This window comes from Mastigoproctus giganteus, chromosome 8 (assembly GCF_048544385.1).
Source record: "Mastigoproctus giganteus isolate SK-2022 chromosome 8, ASM4854438v1, whole genome shotgun sequence".
NCBI lineage: Eukaryota > Metazoa > Arthropoda > Arachnida > Uropygi > Thelyphonidae > Mastigoproctus > Mastigoproctus giganteus.
The window spans coordinates 137204767-137221799 of record NC_143582.1 but is presented as its reverse complement, the minus strand read 5'-3'; the positions used below and the strand labels follow the sequence as shown (position 1 = coordinate 137221799).

Below are 17033 nucleotides of genomic sequence, written 5' to 3'. Positions count from 1 at the left end.
TTCCACAATTTTTTATTATTTAATGTTTTTAAAATATATACTAAAACAATTATATGTGAATTGTAAGAATCTTTCCCCTGTACTTCATTAATATCATTATTCCCCACATGAATAATGTGGGAAATAATGACTAATGATATTAATGATTTTTTTAATTCTTTTATTGAATACATAAAATTAAATACATAAACATAAAATCAGTATTACAAGGGGAAAGTAATTCAAATGACAAATAAGAAATTAATCCATACTAGATAACAGAAATAAAAATGAATCATATTCATAAACAGAAAGAAAATATAACAAAAAAACATTATCTGACTACTTCTATATAATTTTTACAGAAAAAGTAGACTTTTCCACCACTAATCAATATGGAAGGGCACAAATGAAAATTTTTGCCCAGTGCCCCAAAGATGACTTGGAATTCTCTGTTAGGAATTAATGGATAGTGGGATGGAGAGAGTTATTGTGAAAACATTAGACATGGAATGAGAGAATCATTTAATGACATGAATTGAGCAGATTGCAATCCTTGTTCTTAGTAACTGCATGTGACCTGGTAAAGGGTTTTCAACATGATCCTCATTCAGATCACCTTGCAGGTTCTTAGTCTCCAGAACACTGCAATTGGCAGAACTTAAGCCTTTTTGGTAAGAGAAACACTTTGTTTCCCCCAACCAGTGCTGGATTAAGGCACGAGCTAGTAGGGCTAGCAAAAAACGGAAGAACAATGAGGCAAGAAATATATATATTCTTAGTAAAAGGGCACTGAAAAATTTTTCTGCCCAGGGTGCCAAAATTTCTTGGTCCTGCTCTCACCAATCTTGTTGCCCTTCTCTGCACTCGTTCTAGCAACTCTACATCCTTCCTAAAATGAGGCCTCCAGACCTGTATGCAGTACTGAAGATGTGGCCTGACCATTCCCTTATACAAAGGGTAATCTCCTCCTTATCACTACTATCAAACCCCGTATACTACTGACAGAACCACATGACCTGCTCTGGTAGCCTATCTGCAATGATCTGAAAACTTTATATCTGACTGCACAATTATACACAGGTCTTTTTCATTCTAAGTACCCTTAGTGTAGTACCACACAGTTGGTACATTTCTCTGGGGTTATTGCTACCCATATTCAGTACTTTGCATGTATCAATGTTAAGTTTCAATTGCCACTTCTCAGTCCACCTTCCCAATTTTTCTAGTACTTGTTGTAGTAGCATACAGTCATTTTTGTCATTAACAACCATGCCAACCTTTGTATCATCTGCAAAATTTGACTATGTTTATCAATATCACTGATAAATGTACATAACAACAAAGAGCCCAACACCAAACACTGTAGGATGTTACTAATAACATTAGTCCATGAAGGGCAGTGTCCATTGATTACCGCCCTTTGTCTTTTCCCACTCAACCATCCCTTTATCCATTGTAGCAACTTGCAAATTGATGCCATACTGCTTCAATTTATATAGTAGTCTTCCATGTGTAACAGTATCAAAAGATTTCCTGAAATCCAAGTAAATGATATCAAAATTATTTTTTGCATCCAGTTCCTTTGTGACCACATTATTTATGTTCACGGTATCAAATCAAATTGGTTAGACAAGACTTGCCCTTAACAAAAGATTGCTGTGTCGGAACTATAACTGCAATCTTGTTTAGATGATTCTGCAATGCTTCTTTAATTAGTGACTGCGTTATTTTCCCTGGAACAGAAGTTAAACCAACAGGTCTGCAATTACACGTGTCACCCTTTGATTTCCTTTTGGGGATAGATTTGCACATCTCCAGTCTGTGGGAAATTCCCGAGTTGAAGGTAAAAAAAGGTAAAGATAAACTGCAGCCATTATCAACCCACTGCAGGATGAAAGCCTCCTCAACAATTCATGCTGAGGGAAATGGACCATAACCTGCCACGCTGGTCCAGTGTGGGTTGGCAGATCGACCGCATTCAGCAGTCAGGGGCTTGAACCCTGGTCTACTCAAAGAGCGTGTGCTACTGCACCCCCGCTCCTGACCACTTGGCTATGGAAGGATGCCCCCATAATTATTATAAGGGTTTGCTTACTTCCTTTGCTGATAGATCACTAAAAAGGCCTCTGGTCAGGAAATCTATCCATAATTGATGCCGCCAACTCTGACCAATTATAACTTTATAAACATAAATAAAATAAAATTACAAATAAAATAAATAAGTAAAATCGACTGTGAAATGTAGTATAATTTAAAATACCATAAATCATATGAATTCATATCAAATCATATAAAAACTTTTAAAAAATACTATACATTAAAAGCGTTAAACCCGTACTACTATGAAACTTTAAAATACTGTATTTTCCGGCTTATAAGACGCTGTTTTTTTCGCGAAGAAATACTCGGAAAATCACCATGCATCTTATATGGTCAATGTTAGATTAGGCCTAAAGACTACTGGCAATGCATTTTCGGTGACGCAGTGCCGGTAAACTGAGTTCTGAAAACTTCCCTTTGAAATTCACACCAATTTTACTTAAGATTTATCTGTTGAAATATATTTTTAACAATTATCAGTGGTTACAATCTATGGTAACAATACATACCAGTAACCTTTTTTTCGTGGAAAATTTGTTGAAATCTGTGTGATATGAATCTCACAATCAGACGTAAGTAAAAACTTGTTTCATTTTCCCATGTGTTTGCTTCCTCTATAATATGATCTCCTGCTTTTATGGTATTCCTCTATGATCTCGCGCTTTTATGGTATGGCGGGCTAATTAGACTGGATTGGGATTTTTCAATTCCAACCGTCTTTTACAAAGAGAAAGTGATGCCCGTATTTGTCTTAGGGTGAGTAAGAATTTCTGTTACGTTACTTCTGTCAGCTTTTTTCAGAAACAAACATTTCATTATTGGTTGAACATTTACCCAAGCGTATACCATTATTTTGAGAAAAATATATTCAAAATAGATATTTCTCACAGTCACGACAAGAACTGATTGGAGTTTTGCATTCATTCGTCCCCAATGTGGTCTTAAGCATTGATTTTTTACAAAAGGCTACATCAGACCTCAGCCAATGTTGGCAAAATTTAACAGAACTTTTTTGCTATCAAAAATTTAATTCTTATTGTTTAGATTATCATCAATCTTATTGTTTAGATTTTTTTTTATGAATGACTTGAAAATAATGCAGTAAGTGTAAAAAGTTGGAACAGATGAGCACTTCTCGGGGTGAGGAGGAGGGCATGATGATGTTAATTAAAAATGCTCAACAAACTTTTAACAAATAAATTTTCATGCTATGTGGATTTATTAAAAAAAGAAAAAAAAAAAAAAACGATAAACAATATTCATTTTCATCAAAATAAAATATAAATAAAAGCTTAACAAAGCCCTCACCTAGTCGATTATGTAATATATTCAAGTGAATTATGTAAAATAAATTATAGTTATTTTAAAGTTATTCATAGTTTTTTTCTATTTATGTTATACATAATATGTGGGAAGGAACAAAGAAGGAACAAATTATTTTGATATCTGAAATATCAAAATAATAAACAACAATTATGTCTTCGTTTAAGAATTTTGGCTGTGATCATTCTTAAAAACAATAGTTTTATTCTACCATTATCTTCTGAAAATCTCACCAAACTAAATGTAATATACTGATTACCACTTCCTACTAGGTGGTTGCAGCAAAAAAATGTGTCTGGTTAAAGATTAGTTATAAAAACTGGACAAGATCTGTTCACTTGAAGGTATAAACCAGACATCAGATATTTCAGATGAAAACCAAGCAGTTTGCACTATACTCTCAAGTCTGCATAGATTATGTGCACTTCTCAGAGTTATTAAGTTTGGCCAATCCTGGTATAATTGAATATTCAAATTTCTATGTTTGTGATATGGAATAGAGTGCCACATTAGCATTAGTAGAGGCAAAGCAAGCTTATACAGCATCAACCAAAAAAAAAAAAAAAAAAAACGCTTTCCATTTCACCCATCCATCCGCTCCAAATGTTTGTTCTAGTTCTGCCATGAATTTATTTAAGCTGTCAACTTCCACAATGACAGATGGAAGTTTGTTCCAACAATCAACCATCCACTGGCTAAAGGCAAATTTCTGCACATCTATTCTACAACTGCCTTTCCTCAATTTGAATTTGTGTCCCCTCAGGTGATTAATCTGGGCAAGAGGAAGAATCTAATCAGCATTGAGCTTGCTCAAACCATTCAAGGCCTTATACACCTCAATCAGATCACCTCACAGGTGCCTAGTCTCCAGATTTGTAGAACTTTTTGTAGAACAGATTTGTAGCCTTTCTTTGTAACAGAAATTATATTCCTTTATTCCATTCACCAATCTCACTGCTCTTCTCTGTACTCATTCCAGCAGCTCTACATCCTTCCTAAAATGAGGTCTCCAGACTTGTATACAGTACTCAAGGCGTGGCCTGACCACTGCCTTATACAAGGGGATAATCACCTCCTTGTTCCTGCTAGAAAAATTCCTGTATAACATAGCTACAACACATGATAAGAACAGCTAACTGATACATCTATAAAGTTGTATTCTTTGTTGTATGCTCTAAGAGGTTCCATATCATGTTGTTTTGGGGTGACAAACAGACAGTTAACAACACTATAAAATGTCCAGTGGCAGTTTTGCCATTGGTTGTGGCAGCAGTATGTCACAAAAGCCATTTTTGAAACTTTCTAGTTACACCATTTCTAGTTAACCGAAAATTTTAAAAATGCATTCAAAAAAGACATTCGCATCTATTTTTAATGTTATGAGAGCAAGTAGAAACAATAGACTGCACAACGGATGAAAACATACCAAAGAATTGTGTGCAATCCTAGGAGATACATTCTGCTATCAGAGCTCAGCGGCATCTATGCTTTCAGATAAAGGTCTATTTATTAATGCTTTACAATGCAGTACATTTCTTGTAGAAATTGTATTTAAGATGATAATAAACAAACCTTGTTTGCTGCAATTTAAATCTAGGCCTTTCCTTGGGAGAAGGGACTCTTCTTTCAGTTTCCTGAAAAAAAAAAAAAAAAAAAAAAAAAAAAAAAACAGTAATACAAAACAAGTGCAATAAATTACTACTGAATTTGCTTATAATTTGAATTGTACAACATGAAAAAACTTTGGAAGAATTAACACTCTTAGATGTAAACAAATCAGAAAATTCATCACAGACAGAAAATATGACCCAGATTATTATTTTTATGTACTCGCGTATATAAAAATAAGTAGACTAGTACTTATTTTTATGGCGCACAATAGCCTTAGATGCTGATGCGCCATAAAACTCCTAATAATCAACCAACATAACCAACTTATTTTTATAAGTACATTGAAACCTTGGGTTATATTTTTTAATAGTTTAATTACTTTCAAAATTTTGATTTTAAGTCTTGGCTGGATAAAAATCCTGTACCTTGTTCAAAGCCACAAGGGTATAGAGATGTCTGCCCATTGAAATATTTTGGCTCTCGGTTGACTTTCTCATGCTACTTAAACTTCATCCTTCCATACATTTTCCTAGTACTAAATTACTTTGACGATCCACCCACTCATATCTCAAAAGAGAAGCTTCTACCTTCCTTCAAAACAAGATTCATTATCATTACAATTATCTTAATAATCAAAGTCACTGCTTCACTGAAAAGCCCTTCACCCTAAGTATTGCAATTGAACACACTTACTTGCCCACTTTAGTTCAGAAAGAGGAAAAAATTTTATTCAGCCAAATATTGTAATCAGTTTTGCCATCAAACTTAAAGGTGTAATATAAACTAATCAAGTTAAAATAATTTTAGTTTTTAGTCATTACAAAGGAATATTATAAATTGTATTATAAATTCAATTTGCACAGCTTTGCTTAATCATCTATAGATATGTGGGACAAAACTTAAATGTTTCTTTGAATATTTTTGTATACTGCATAGGTTGAAAACTGTAGGAGTTGGTTGCCATGGTACTTACCCATTCTGACAACACACAAGCGCGCACACACACACGCACACGCGCACACACACACACACACACTGAAATCCACTACAGCCAGCAAGAATAGGGGTCTTACATCCCTTGGGAATAACCACAGGGGCTCACCTCTGGTGAATATGGGCTTGGCATACCCAGGGTGCTGAGCTGGATATCACCATTCTTCTCTTTCTTGGTGATTCCCTTCTACTTCTCTCTCTCTCTGTGACTCAGAATTTTTTTTTTTTTTTTTTTTTGGCTGGTGCAGCATAAGCCTCAGGCTTCCTTGCACCATATGGCTAATAATAATAATAATTACAAATTCACAAAACAGCATCAATAGCCTTAGAATTTAAGTTGCATGATACAGAATTAATAAAAGGGTTAAAAATAAGAGCTACAATAACAGTAAAATATTAAAACGATGATTAATATTAATGGAGGCACTAGTTAAAGAAGCATTGCAGGATCATCTGGAAAAGAATTCAGTTATAGCTCAGACACAGCATGGTTTTGTTAAGGGCAGGTCTTGTCTGACCAATTTGATTGGATACTATGATGTAGTCACAAAAGAACTGGATGCAGGGAATAACTTTGATATTATATATTTGGATCTTAGAAAGGCTTTTGATACTGTTGCGCATGGAAGACTGCTGCACAAATTGGAGAAGTGTGGCATTGGAGGCAAATTGCTGCTATGGATAAAGGGATGGTTGAGTGGCAGAAGACAGAGAGTGGTAATCAATGGACACTGCTCAACGTGGACTAATGTTATTAGTGGAGTTCCTCAGGGTTCAGTGTTGGGTTCATTGTTGTTTTCTGTATTTATAAGTGATATTGATGATGGTGTATCAGGCTTAATGTCCAAGTTTGCAGACAATACAAAGGTTGGCAGGGTTGTTAAGGACACTACTGATACTATGCTGCTGCAACAGGATCTGGAAAGGTTGAGCAGATGGGCTGAGAGGTGGCAAATGAAGTTTAACATTGACAAATGTAAAGTACTACATATGGGAAACAGTAACCCCAGATCAACGTATCAACTCTGTGGTACTACGCTGACAGTGGTAGAGAATGAAAAGGACCTGGGAGTAATTGTGCAGGCAGATATGAAGTTCTCTGAGCAGTGCAGACGAGCTGCAAGAGTAGCTCATGGTGTCTTGTCAATGATATACAGGAATTTTTCTAGCAGGGACAGGGATGTGATCATTCCCTTGTATAAGGCATTGGTCAGGCCACACCTTGAGTACTGTATACAGGTTTGGAGGCCTCATTTCAAGAAGGATGTAGAGCTGCTGGAACGAGTACAGAGAAGGGCAACAAGATTAGTGAAAGGAACAAAAGGTTGCTCTTACGAAGAAAGGCTTAAGTTTTGCAAATTACAGAGCCAGGAGACTAGGCATCGGCGAGGTGATCTGATAGAGGTGTATAAGGCTTTGAATGGCTTGAGCATGCTCAATGCCGATGGGATTCTTCCTCTTGCTCAGAATAATCACCTGAGAGGGCATAAATTCAAATTGAGGAAGGACGGATGTCGGATAGATGTGCAGAAGTTTGCCTTTAGCCAGCGGGCAGTTGGTTTGTGGAATAGACTGTTGTGGAATAGACATCGCTTGTTGTTGAAGTTGATAGCCTAAACAAATTTAAGGCTCAGCTGGACAGGTATTTCGAACGAACGGAGGGGTGAATTGGGAGTAGTGGTTTTTTTTTTTTTTTTTTTTTTTTGGCTGATGCTGAATAAGCTTGCTTTCTTGCATCATATGCCTCTACTAATGCTAATGCTAATATAAATAAGTGAAATAATGAAGTAAGATGAAATACAGTTTTCATTCTAAAATAATACATCAAATGAAAGAAAATTAACCAGCTTATGGCTAATATTCCATTTTTCAAAGAAATGGGTAACTGGATAATTTTTTTTGGAAAGACTGGTTTATTTTAGACTATACAGGGAATGCTATAAAATAGTTAGAGCAAATAAAACACAAAAGGCATACAGGACAGTCTTTTTTGTCCAAGAGCACAGCCACTAAGTGGTATTTACATGTTCAGCAGAACAGGGACCTGCTCTGTTCTGTTATCCAACATCTGGCATATTTGCAAGATGTTGAGGAACAGCTGGATATTAGCCTATGAAACTTTTGGAAGTAGCACTGGAGTGGTCATAGCAGATAAGGAGTTTACCAGCAGCACAGTTCCATGCTGTTGGGGGATGATACGAGGGGCATTCCATAAATTATCTACATAATTATCTACCTAGTTATATTTCAATGATTCATAATTTTTCAAGTTCTTACATATCTCAACTTGTATCATACTAATTTTGTTCCCACTATGTTTTTAGGTTGTGCTGCAATAACAGAAAGATGGAAGGCACCTGTATCAAATTACTGTATATATTTGCTGAAATTGGAGCATCATTCTGTCATCAAGTTTCTCACCAAAGAAGGAAATGGGCCAAAAGCCATTCATGAAAGGATTGTGGCTGTGTATGGCAACAGTTCACCTTTGAAGAACCAGGTGAAATTCTGGTCAAAACAATTCAAATGGGATAGAGAGTCCATCGAAGATGATCCATGTCCAGGAAGATCAGTTACAGCGACCACTCCAGAAATGTGCCAAGCTGTGGAAACACTTGTGCTGAATGACAGATGTTTAAAGGTGTCCCAAATCTCTAGGGAATATGACATATATGAGGAAACAGTTATAACCATTCTATATGAACATTTGGGGATGAGTAAGGTCAGTGCAAGGTGGGTCCCCAGGTTTCTGCCAACTGTGCAGAAGCAATTCAGAGTACAGTGTTGTGAAGAGAATTTAGAGCTTTATGGAAGGGATCCTGAAACTTTCATTTCCAGAATTGTTATGGGGTAATGAAACAGGTTCATCACTGGGATCCTGAGACCAAGCAAGAATCAATGCAATGGAAGGATTCTTCCCCAAGCAAAAAAATTCGGACACAACCTTCAGCAGGCAAGATTACGGCCACCATTTTATGGGATGCTGAGGAAATTTTGTACATTCACTACTTGGAACACAAGCAGACAGTCACTGGGGATTCATATGCATCCCTACAGTACAACCTAAGAGATGTCATAAAGGAAAAACACCACGGAAAACTTTCCAGAGATGTGCTGCTTCTTCAGGACAATGCACCAGTGCACAGGTCACATGCCGTTGTTGCTGCTCTGAGAGACTGACTTGACAGAACTTACCCATCCACCTTAGAATCCAGATCTGGCCTCCAGTGACTATTTCCTGTTTCCACACATCAAGAAAAACTTATGCAGACGTTGCTTTGCTGATGATAATAAACTAAAGTCTGTTGTTTTGTGTTCTTTGATGGACAGGGCAAAGTGGTTTATTTATCTGGTATTTCCTCACTGCCAACAAAATGGAACAAGCGTATTGAAGTTCAGTGGAGTTACTATTATTATTGTTTGTTTATTTTTAGTTTTTAGGAGCATTAGCAACTAAGGCCATATTGCTCCAGGATATGCGGTGGTCATACCCTGACCTTTCCGCATCCTCCGTATTTGGTGGTGACGGGCTCGAACCCCGGTCTAATCAAGAAGCGTGTGCTACGCACTGCTGCTCCTTCCCACCTGGCTACGGAGGCGCCTAGTGGAGTTACATTAAAAAATAAAAACAGATTTTTTGCTTCTATTTCATTTCCTTCATATTGATATATATATATATATATATTGAACTAATAATTAATATATTGAACGCCCCTCATATTACACCATGAGGTGTTTGGTAGTGACTATGAATCATCTGCTATTTACTGTGGTTAAGAAACTTGGAAGTTGAAACTGTGGGCATTTCTTTTGTATGTACGTAGGAGGGGAGATGGTGTTTATGTGCTGACCACTTGGGGAACCAGTATTCTGCTGCACAAATTTTTTCGTGATGCCCAAATTTCTGCTGATCAACACCACCAGGCAGTTCAATTTTTGTTGGACAGATCATAGTTTTAATATAATTTACAGTGGTGCTGACATCATGGAGGTGAAGGAGATTTTGCTTTAACAATCACTGCAGGCAGATCATTTTGTTCAGGAAAATCTCAATGTGCTTACAGAACAGAACAGAAACCATAGTTACCAACTTTTGATTTTCAAAAATGCTAGAGGCAAGGCATTTGTGAGCAGGAAGAAAATAGATTTTTTAAAAAAGCAGAGGTTTTTAAAGTCCACACTGCAATAGAAATTAAAATTCACTAGTAAAATAAACATTTCATATTAAATTATAGCAACAGGATCGTTTACCACTACTGCTTTTAAAAGATTTTCCATCTATGGAATTCTGTTTGGATATTTATTTGTTTGCCACAGATTACAGTTTGATCCATTTACAGTATGTGAGAATATGGATACATCAGTTATGAGTTAATCTCATGAGTTAATAAAGACAACATAAAATACACAATATAAAATGCAATAAAAAATCATAATATAAAATTCAATGGGACAAAATAAAATTTATATCATTACAATGAATAAATAAATTAATAGGAATAAAAGGGATCAAAATAATTTTTATTTAGAAACTTAGTAAGTAAAAGATTTGGCTGTGTTTCCCATAATCTGTTTGACACTTCAAAAAAAAAAAAAAAAAAAAAAAAAAAAAAAAAAAAGTACAGTATTTTATTTTTGTAATTAAAAATTGAAGTGTAAAAGGAAATGTTTTGTTAATGACTTCATACATGAACTTCAACCTTAATTACTGTCTTCTTTGGTGGAGGGATCTTAAATTATATATCCTTCAAATAGTGGTCATTATCCGATCTATGATAATTGTAAAGCATGTCGGATTAAATATTTGATCGTTTCTCTTTACAAATTTTTTAATTTACTGATGCGAGAATCAAAGTCTCAAAGAGCAAAGAGAGCATGTGAACTTGAATATGGGAAGTACTAAAGTGGTAAATAAAATTTTGGTTAATTGTGTATTGCAAAAGGATGATGAATAATGTTTAATGAAACCTACTCAGATATATATCTGATGATCTACCTATGAAGAAAATTAACAGTTATTCGAAAATATAACATCTAGATCTCTAATTTCATTAATAACACCACACTGCATGGTTTTTGATGTTTGTAAACTAATATCTGTTTTTAACTCAGTTTTTAAGCTGATTTCAGAAATGTTATTCTTTTTTTTCTACCATGTACCATTTTTTCACAAATCACTTAAGGTGATGTCATGAGTTGTATTATTGAATGTATTAAATTAAGAGTAAATTCTGGTAATTTGTAAACTAAATCTTCACATGTTGGCAACACTGCCTTCAGTCATTTGTTTATTGACCTTGCCAGCTCCATGCAGCAGTGTTTATCAATGTGAGCTCAGTTTATTTTTAAGGTTATTGTGTCAATGCTGAAAAGCGAGTAAAATGTCTTCAAGTAAGTGTTTGAACAATCCAAACTTATTGTGTTATATTTACGAAAGTTATGTAGCCCTGAAGTAAAGACAAAATATTAAAGAATTTGTAAAAAATGTGTATTGTGGTTATTTTGGAATGAAACTGAGTGACCAAGATAAACAATGGGCTTCATATAAAGTTTACCAAACCTGTGTTAAACAATTGAGATTGCACTAAAAAAAAAAAAAAAAAAAAAAAGACTATGCCATTTGCAATTCCCATGATTTAGTGGGAGTCTACAAACCACCATGACAAATGTTACTATTGCTTACTAAATGTAGAGGGATACAATGCAAAGAGTAAGAATAGTATTGCGTATCCTAATATTCCATCTGCCATTACATCAGTCCCACATGCAGATAACCTGCTAATTCTATGCCATCCACTTATATTGGAGAATGCAGAGAGAAGTGAAGCTTCCGAAGATGAAAGTGAAGTCTACACACCTGGAGACATTGAGTGTAGCTCTCAACTGTTTTCGCAGCATGAACTGAATGATCTCGTCAGAGATTTAAATTTACCAAAGGAATCTGCAGAACCCCTTGGTTCTAGACTTAAGTCAAAAAATTTAGCACATGGGACATTTTTCTCATGGTACAGATACAGAGAATGAGAACTAGTCCCCTACTTTTCTGAGCACAATTCTATGGTTTTTTGCAGAATATTGGATTACTTAATCCAATATTCTGCAAAATTGGAAATTGGAAATTGACTTAATCAACTATTTAGCATTAGCAGTAGCAAATGATGCAAGAAAGCAAGAAAGCTTATACAGCATCAACCAAAAAAAAAGACACCAACAAATTTCATCTATTCATTCCCTCCAATAGTTTGCCTAGTTCCTTGAATTTATTTAAGCTATCAACTTCCACAACATCAGATGGAAGTTTGTTCCAGCAATCAATCAATTGCTGGCTAAAGGCAAACTTACACACATCTATTTCGCAATTGACTTTCCTTAATTTGAATTTGTGCCACCTCACGTATGTGATCTGAGCAAGAGGAAGAATTTCAACAGTACTGAGCTTGCTAAATCCATTCAAAGCATTAAACACCTCAATCAGATCACCTCGCAGGTGCTGTCTCCAGATGCTGAAATTTGAGAAGTGAAGCCTTTCTTCGTAAGAGAACTTCTATTTCATTTTTTCTGCTTGCTCATCTCGTTGCCCTTCTCTGTACTCATTCCAGCAACTCCACGAGGATTCTAGACCCATACGCAAGACATCGCCTGACCAGTGCCTTATACAATGGGATAATCACCTCGTTATCCCTGCTAGCAAAATTCCTGTATATCATTGACAAAACCCCACCTGCACTGCTCAGAGAACTTCATATCTGACTGCACAATTACCCCCAGGTCTTTGTCATTTTCCATTACCCTACCCTACCCTGAGTGTACTGCTATTACTATCAATTGAAAATGGCTCATTTTTCAGAGCTATCACTACTTCTCATCATCTGTGTAATTTAGTAAACAATGCCTATTGTTTTTGTTCTTTTACTATATATATTTATTTTTATTTTTTCCATTTCTGCATCAGGGAACATATTTCTGAACAATGTCCCTGCATGATCAGTACAACTCAGAGAAAGATTATGTTGTTCTATAGCAAAATATGAAAATAAGTATTTGGTGCATATGACATAATCATACTATGAAATGCATCCATATTTGCATTTCTTTCGATACACTGCATGTTACCTTTTTCAGATTTTACAATAGATGGAAAATTTTGTTTATATATTTTTTTCGTCTTCTGAAAATTTACTTTATACATTTTTGGCATCTTACTGTAAGACATTGTTAATTAGTTTTGCACAATCTGTTTAAATATCACATGTTACAGTGAACAATTTATTATTTAGACTACCAGAGAACACCTGGTGGTCAATTCATTTCTGCAAATGAGCAAAACGTGACAAAAAACCCACAATTTTAATGTAGTTTTATTTATTTTTTTGTGAAAAAAAAAAAAGAGATAAACTGAGTTTTTGCAAAAAAGATGAGAAACTCTTAGTCACCAAATATACTACAATAGTGAGGCAGAGAAGGGGCAAATGAAGTTAAAAATGATGTACTCTGCATAAATCTGGAGAGGTGGCATGTATGTAAAATGTATCTATTTATACTCTGGCACAATCATTAGCTTAGAGGAGTTTATGATTAATCATTTCAAGAATGGATACAATTGTTAACTGTATTTAGCAGTCAAGCAGGAATTTGAGTGGCTTGTGTGTGTATGTGTGCACATGTGCATTTGTGCATGTGTGTGAGAGAGAGAGAGAGAGAGAGAGAGAGAGAGAGAGAGAGAGAGAGAGCTCAAATCCTTCATAGAGATTACGTAGGTAGGTTTTCTTCGCTCCACTGGAAAATTACCTGGAATTTGGCAATTAAGGAATTGCCGGTGGTCAAGAAGTTGAGGCTGTTTGAGCAAGAACCAATTCCTTGGGGAAACACCAGCACTAGGGAAGTTAGAAAACAGAGAGCCATCTACTACCACTCACAGTAAGCAGTCAGAGAGAAAACTGGATACTCAATTGCAAATAAATGGTCGGCAATTAATAAGATGGGAGCTTATTAAGAACACTTTTATGCCAAGATTTAAAATAGTAATCCAACTGAGAAAAAGAAGAATAAAAATCATGCAGCTCATCCCATTTAGCATTCCCATAATGTAAACAACACAAGGGCTGTGAAGGCCATTAAAGAGGTTCCACTGGATAAGGACCAAGTCATGATCTGACATGCCTAGAGGACCACTAACATAGACCATGTAGTTTGAGGAATGTTGGTAATAAACAGATCAAGAATGTTGTGTGCGTGTGCGTGTGTGTGTGTGTACGCGCACGCACGTGTGTGTGGTTAGGATTGTATGGTAGATAAATGAACAAGCAATATGAAATTATTAATAATTGCAAAACCTCAACATCATGACCGGCTGGAGGTCCATGTAGCTAGAAAATGAACAGTTCGAGCTGCAAACATTAAAATGAGATCATTTTAATGTTTCATCTCATGAGATCATTTAACTGTTAGGAAAGTTAGACTGGATAAAGTCAAGTTTCAAAGAAAGGTAATTAAAGAGCTCTGCCAGTGCTTTGTTCTGGAGACTACACATGGGTTTCGCTACTTCAAGCCTCCAATTCGCAAAGCAGTGGTATTGCATTGGATGACAAGGGTCATCCACCACCTAGTAACTGCCTGATGATAGAGAGGCAGCATTCCACTATATGATGTGGGTGCCACACCTCAACTCCTGATTACATTGGTCACACATGGGTGATCACTTCCCATATACTAAGTGTAGTGTTTCAGGCCTTGCACATGGGGGATAGACCATTACCAACAATCCTGCCATCGTGAAGGTGCAAGCAGAGAATTTAGTTGTTGCAGAACAACCAGACTTCATTGAAATTCAATGAACTGACTGGCAAGTGGATCATCGTATCATCAGTGTAAGAATGAGTTCTAAAAGCTATTATAGTCAGTTCTGTTATAATGCGGTACATGTGTTTCTAAAAATCTCTGCATTATGGTATTTTGCGAATTAAAAACAATAGGGCTTATTGGAAAAGATAGGGATAGGGGCAGAGCACTCAAAACAAAAATATTCAGTTCTGGTAAGTAAAACAAAGTTAGAAACCCAATAACTTTGCTAAGAGAGGTTTAAACATCTTAAATTTCTAATAAATAAATAAATATTACAGTAAATATAGCACTTTACCTTGACAAGATATAAAAGTTTGTTTTATTGATATTTCTGTAGACTGACATTTTTTTTGGATTGTAAAATTTAAAACAGTAAAAAAGATGAGCAATCAATAACGATGAACACAGCATGCACAAAAGAGAAGATTCTAAAAATTTGTGTTTTTTACATGACTGAAGAGAAACGGGGCAATACATCTCACCATTACGTAAAAACCCACAATTCCAGCTATCAGTATTATTACAAATGCAATAAGATCGAGTTTGCTACTCGTTTATAATTAGACTGTGCTAACAGAAAAGCCCAATATACCAGGAACTACAAATTGTTTTTATTGTTTATATGGTAGTGACCTCCAGAAATGTGCTCCTCCGCTCACGCTATCCCGCCTCACAAAATTTCTGTTAGAAAACAGAAATCCTTGTGAATACAGCAAATGATATGTTTGATAACAGTGTCTCCAACCAATACAATTACAGTAAATGGGAAATATAGCTCTCACATATTTGACATTTGATATTTTTTAAGCTTCGTAAACTTGTATGTATTGCTGCACAGGTCGCTATGTTCAGCTTGGTGCTGGGTTTTACGTTCACGTGGTGTTACTTGCAGATGAAATAGCGCATGAGTCAACGCAAAAAGCACATTATACTCACATCGTCCCTATTATATCAATCGCATTGGAGCAAATTCGCGATGGGAAAATGCAAGTTATAGCAGAACTGACCTTGTCCTGCATCTTGTACTTCCAAAATAAACGAATTTATAACTATTGTTTAATAACAGCATTCCAGTACTCATCCCTTTGGTTTTCTGTGATACCTGTTATGATTTCAAACTAACCTTATCTTCTGATAATTCCACTTTTTTGCTGCTTAAATTTCTAACATTGATGGAAACTATATTGACAGCATTTTCAGCAGCATATTGAGCACCTTGTGTGTGTGTGTGTGTGTGCGTGCGCGCGCGCGCACGCATGTGCATGTCGTGGTTCCCTGACAAGTAGTGGGAAACCTTGTAGACCTGGGTGAGGTCCCAACTGGCAAGAGTCTCAATTGTTTTGTGAACATAGTGACAGGTGGTTGGTCTATAATTTATTCAATTTAAATGGCTCATCTCATATTGGCAGCCAATTGTTGTTTATTCACTCAAAAGCCCTACACCTGGTTTCAAAAGAACAGGTTAAATCACCAGGAAAGAGCAAAGAGTGGACAGTGGACATTTTTTTTTAATTAAAAAAAGAAAAAAAATGACGGAAACTTACTTGGCTCCTGATTTTAAATTAAAACCCCAAACACGAGAGGTAACAGAAACTATAGTACTTAGTACCGTGTGTGAGCTGAAGGTTGAGAAGATGAAAGAAAATATTTGTTAATATTAGAATGGAACTTCTGTAGAATGAGGAAGAAGAAAAGTTGGTTCTGTGAGTTTGAATTTGGACAGTAAAAGGATGTTGACTGGTTGCAGCACGTGTTTGAACTGCTTTGGGAGGGGGAGAGGGAGAGAGAGAGAGAGAGAGAGAGAGAGAGAGAGAGAGAGAGAGAGAGAGAGAGAGAGAGAGAGAGAGAGAGAGAGAGAGAGAGAGCAGGAATTATAGACCCCAATTTAGAAGAACAGTGTCCTTGAAAGTATCTATAGAAAAGGCATGTAACAGAAACAGAACATCTATGAGATAGTGAAGAGACTCTGTTAGAGATGAGTCATTAATTAACTTAACTTCCCTCTTCTGAATGGAATACAGAAGCCTGAGAGAGAGAGAGGTTTTGTGGGCACCACCCTAGATCTGAGAACAGCTCACATCTTGTGAGTATAGGTTTGGCACACCCAGGGTCCTCAGCTGGATATCATCATTCTTCTCTTTCTTGGTGATTCCCTTTTACTTTTGTCTCTCTCTTCCTCTTAG

The 17033-nt window shown here is 36.0% G+C and overlaps 1 protein-coding gene across 1 annotated transcript in view; it reads right to left on the bottom strand.

Annotated features, from left to right (window-relative positions):
• Positions 1 to 17033, bottom strand: part of LOC150081844 (uncharacterized) — a 92718-nt gene that overhangs the window by 41146 nt on the left and 34539 nt on the right. Inside the window, exon 3 of the mRNA XM_090380341.1 lies at positions 4978 to 5039. Within this exon, the coding sequence (XP_090236467.1) occupies positions 4978 to 5039 (62 nt within the window). The remainder of the gene's footprint in view (positions 1 to 4977; positions 5040 to 17033) is intronic.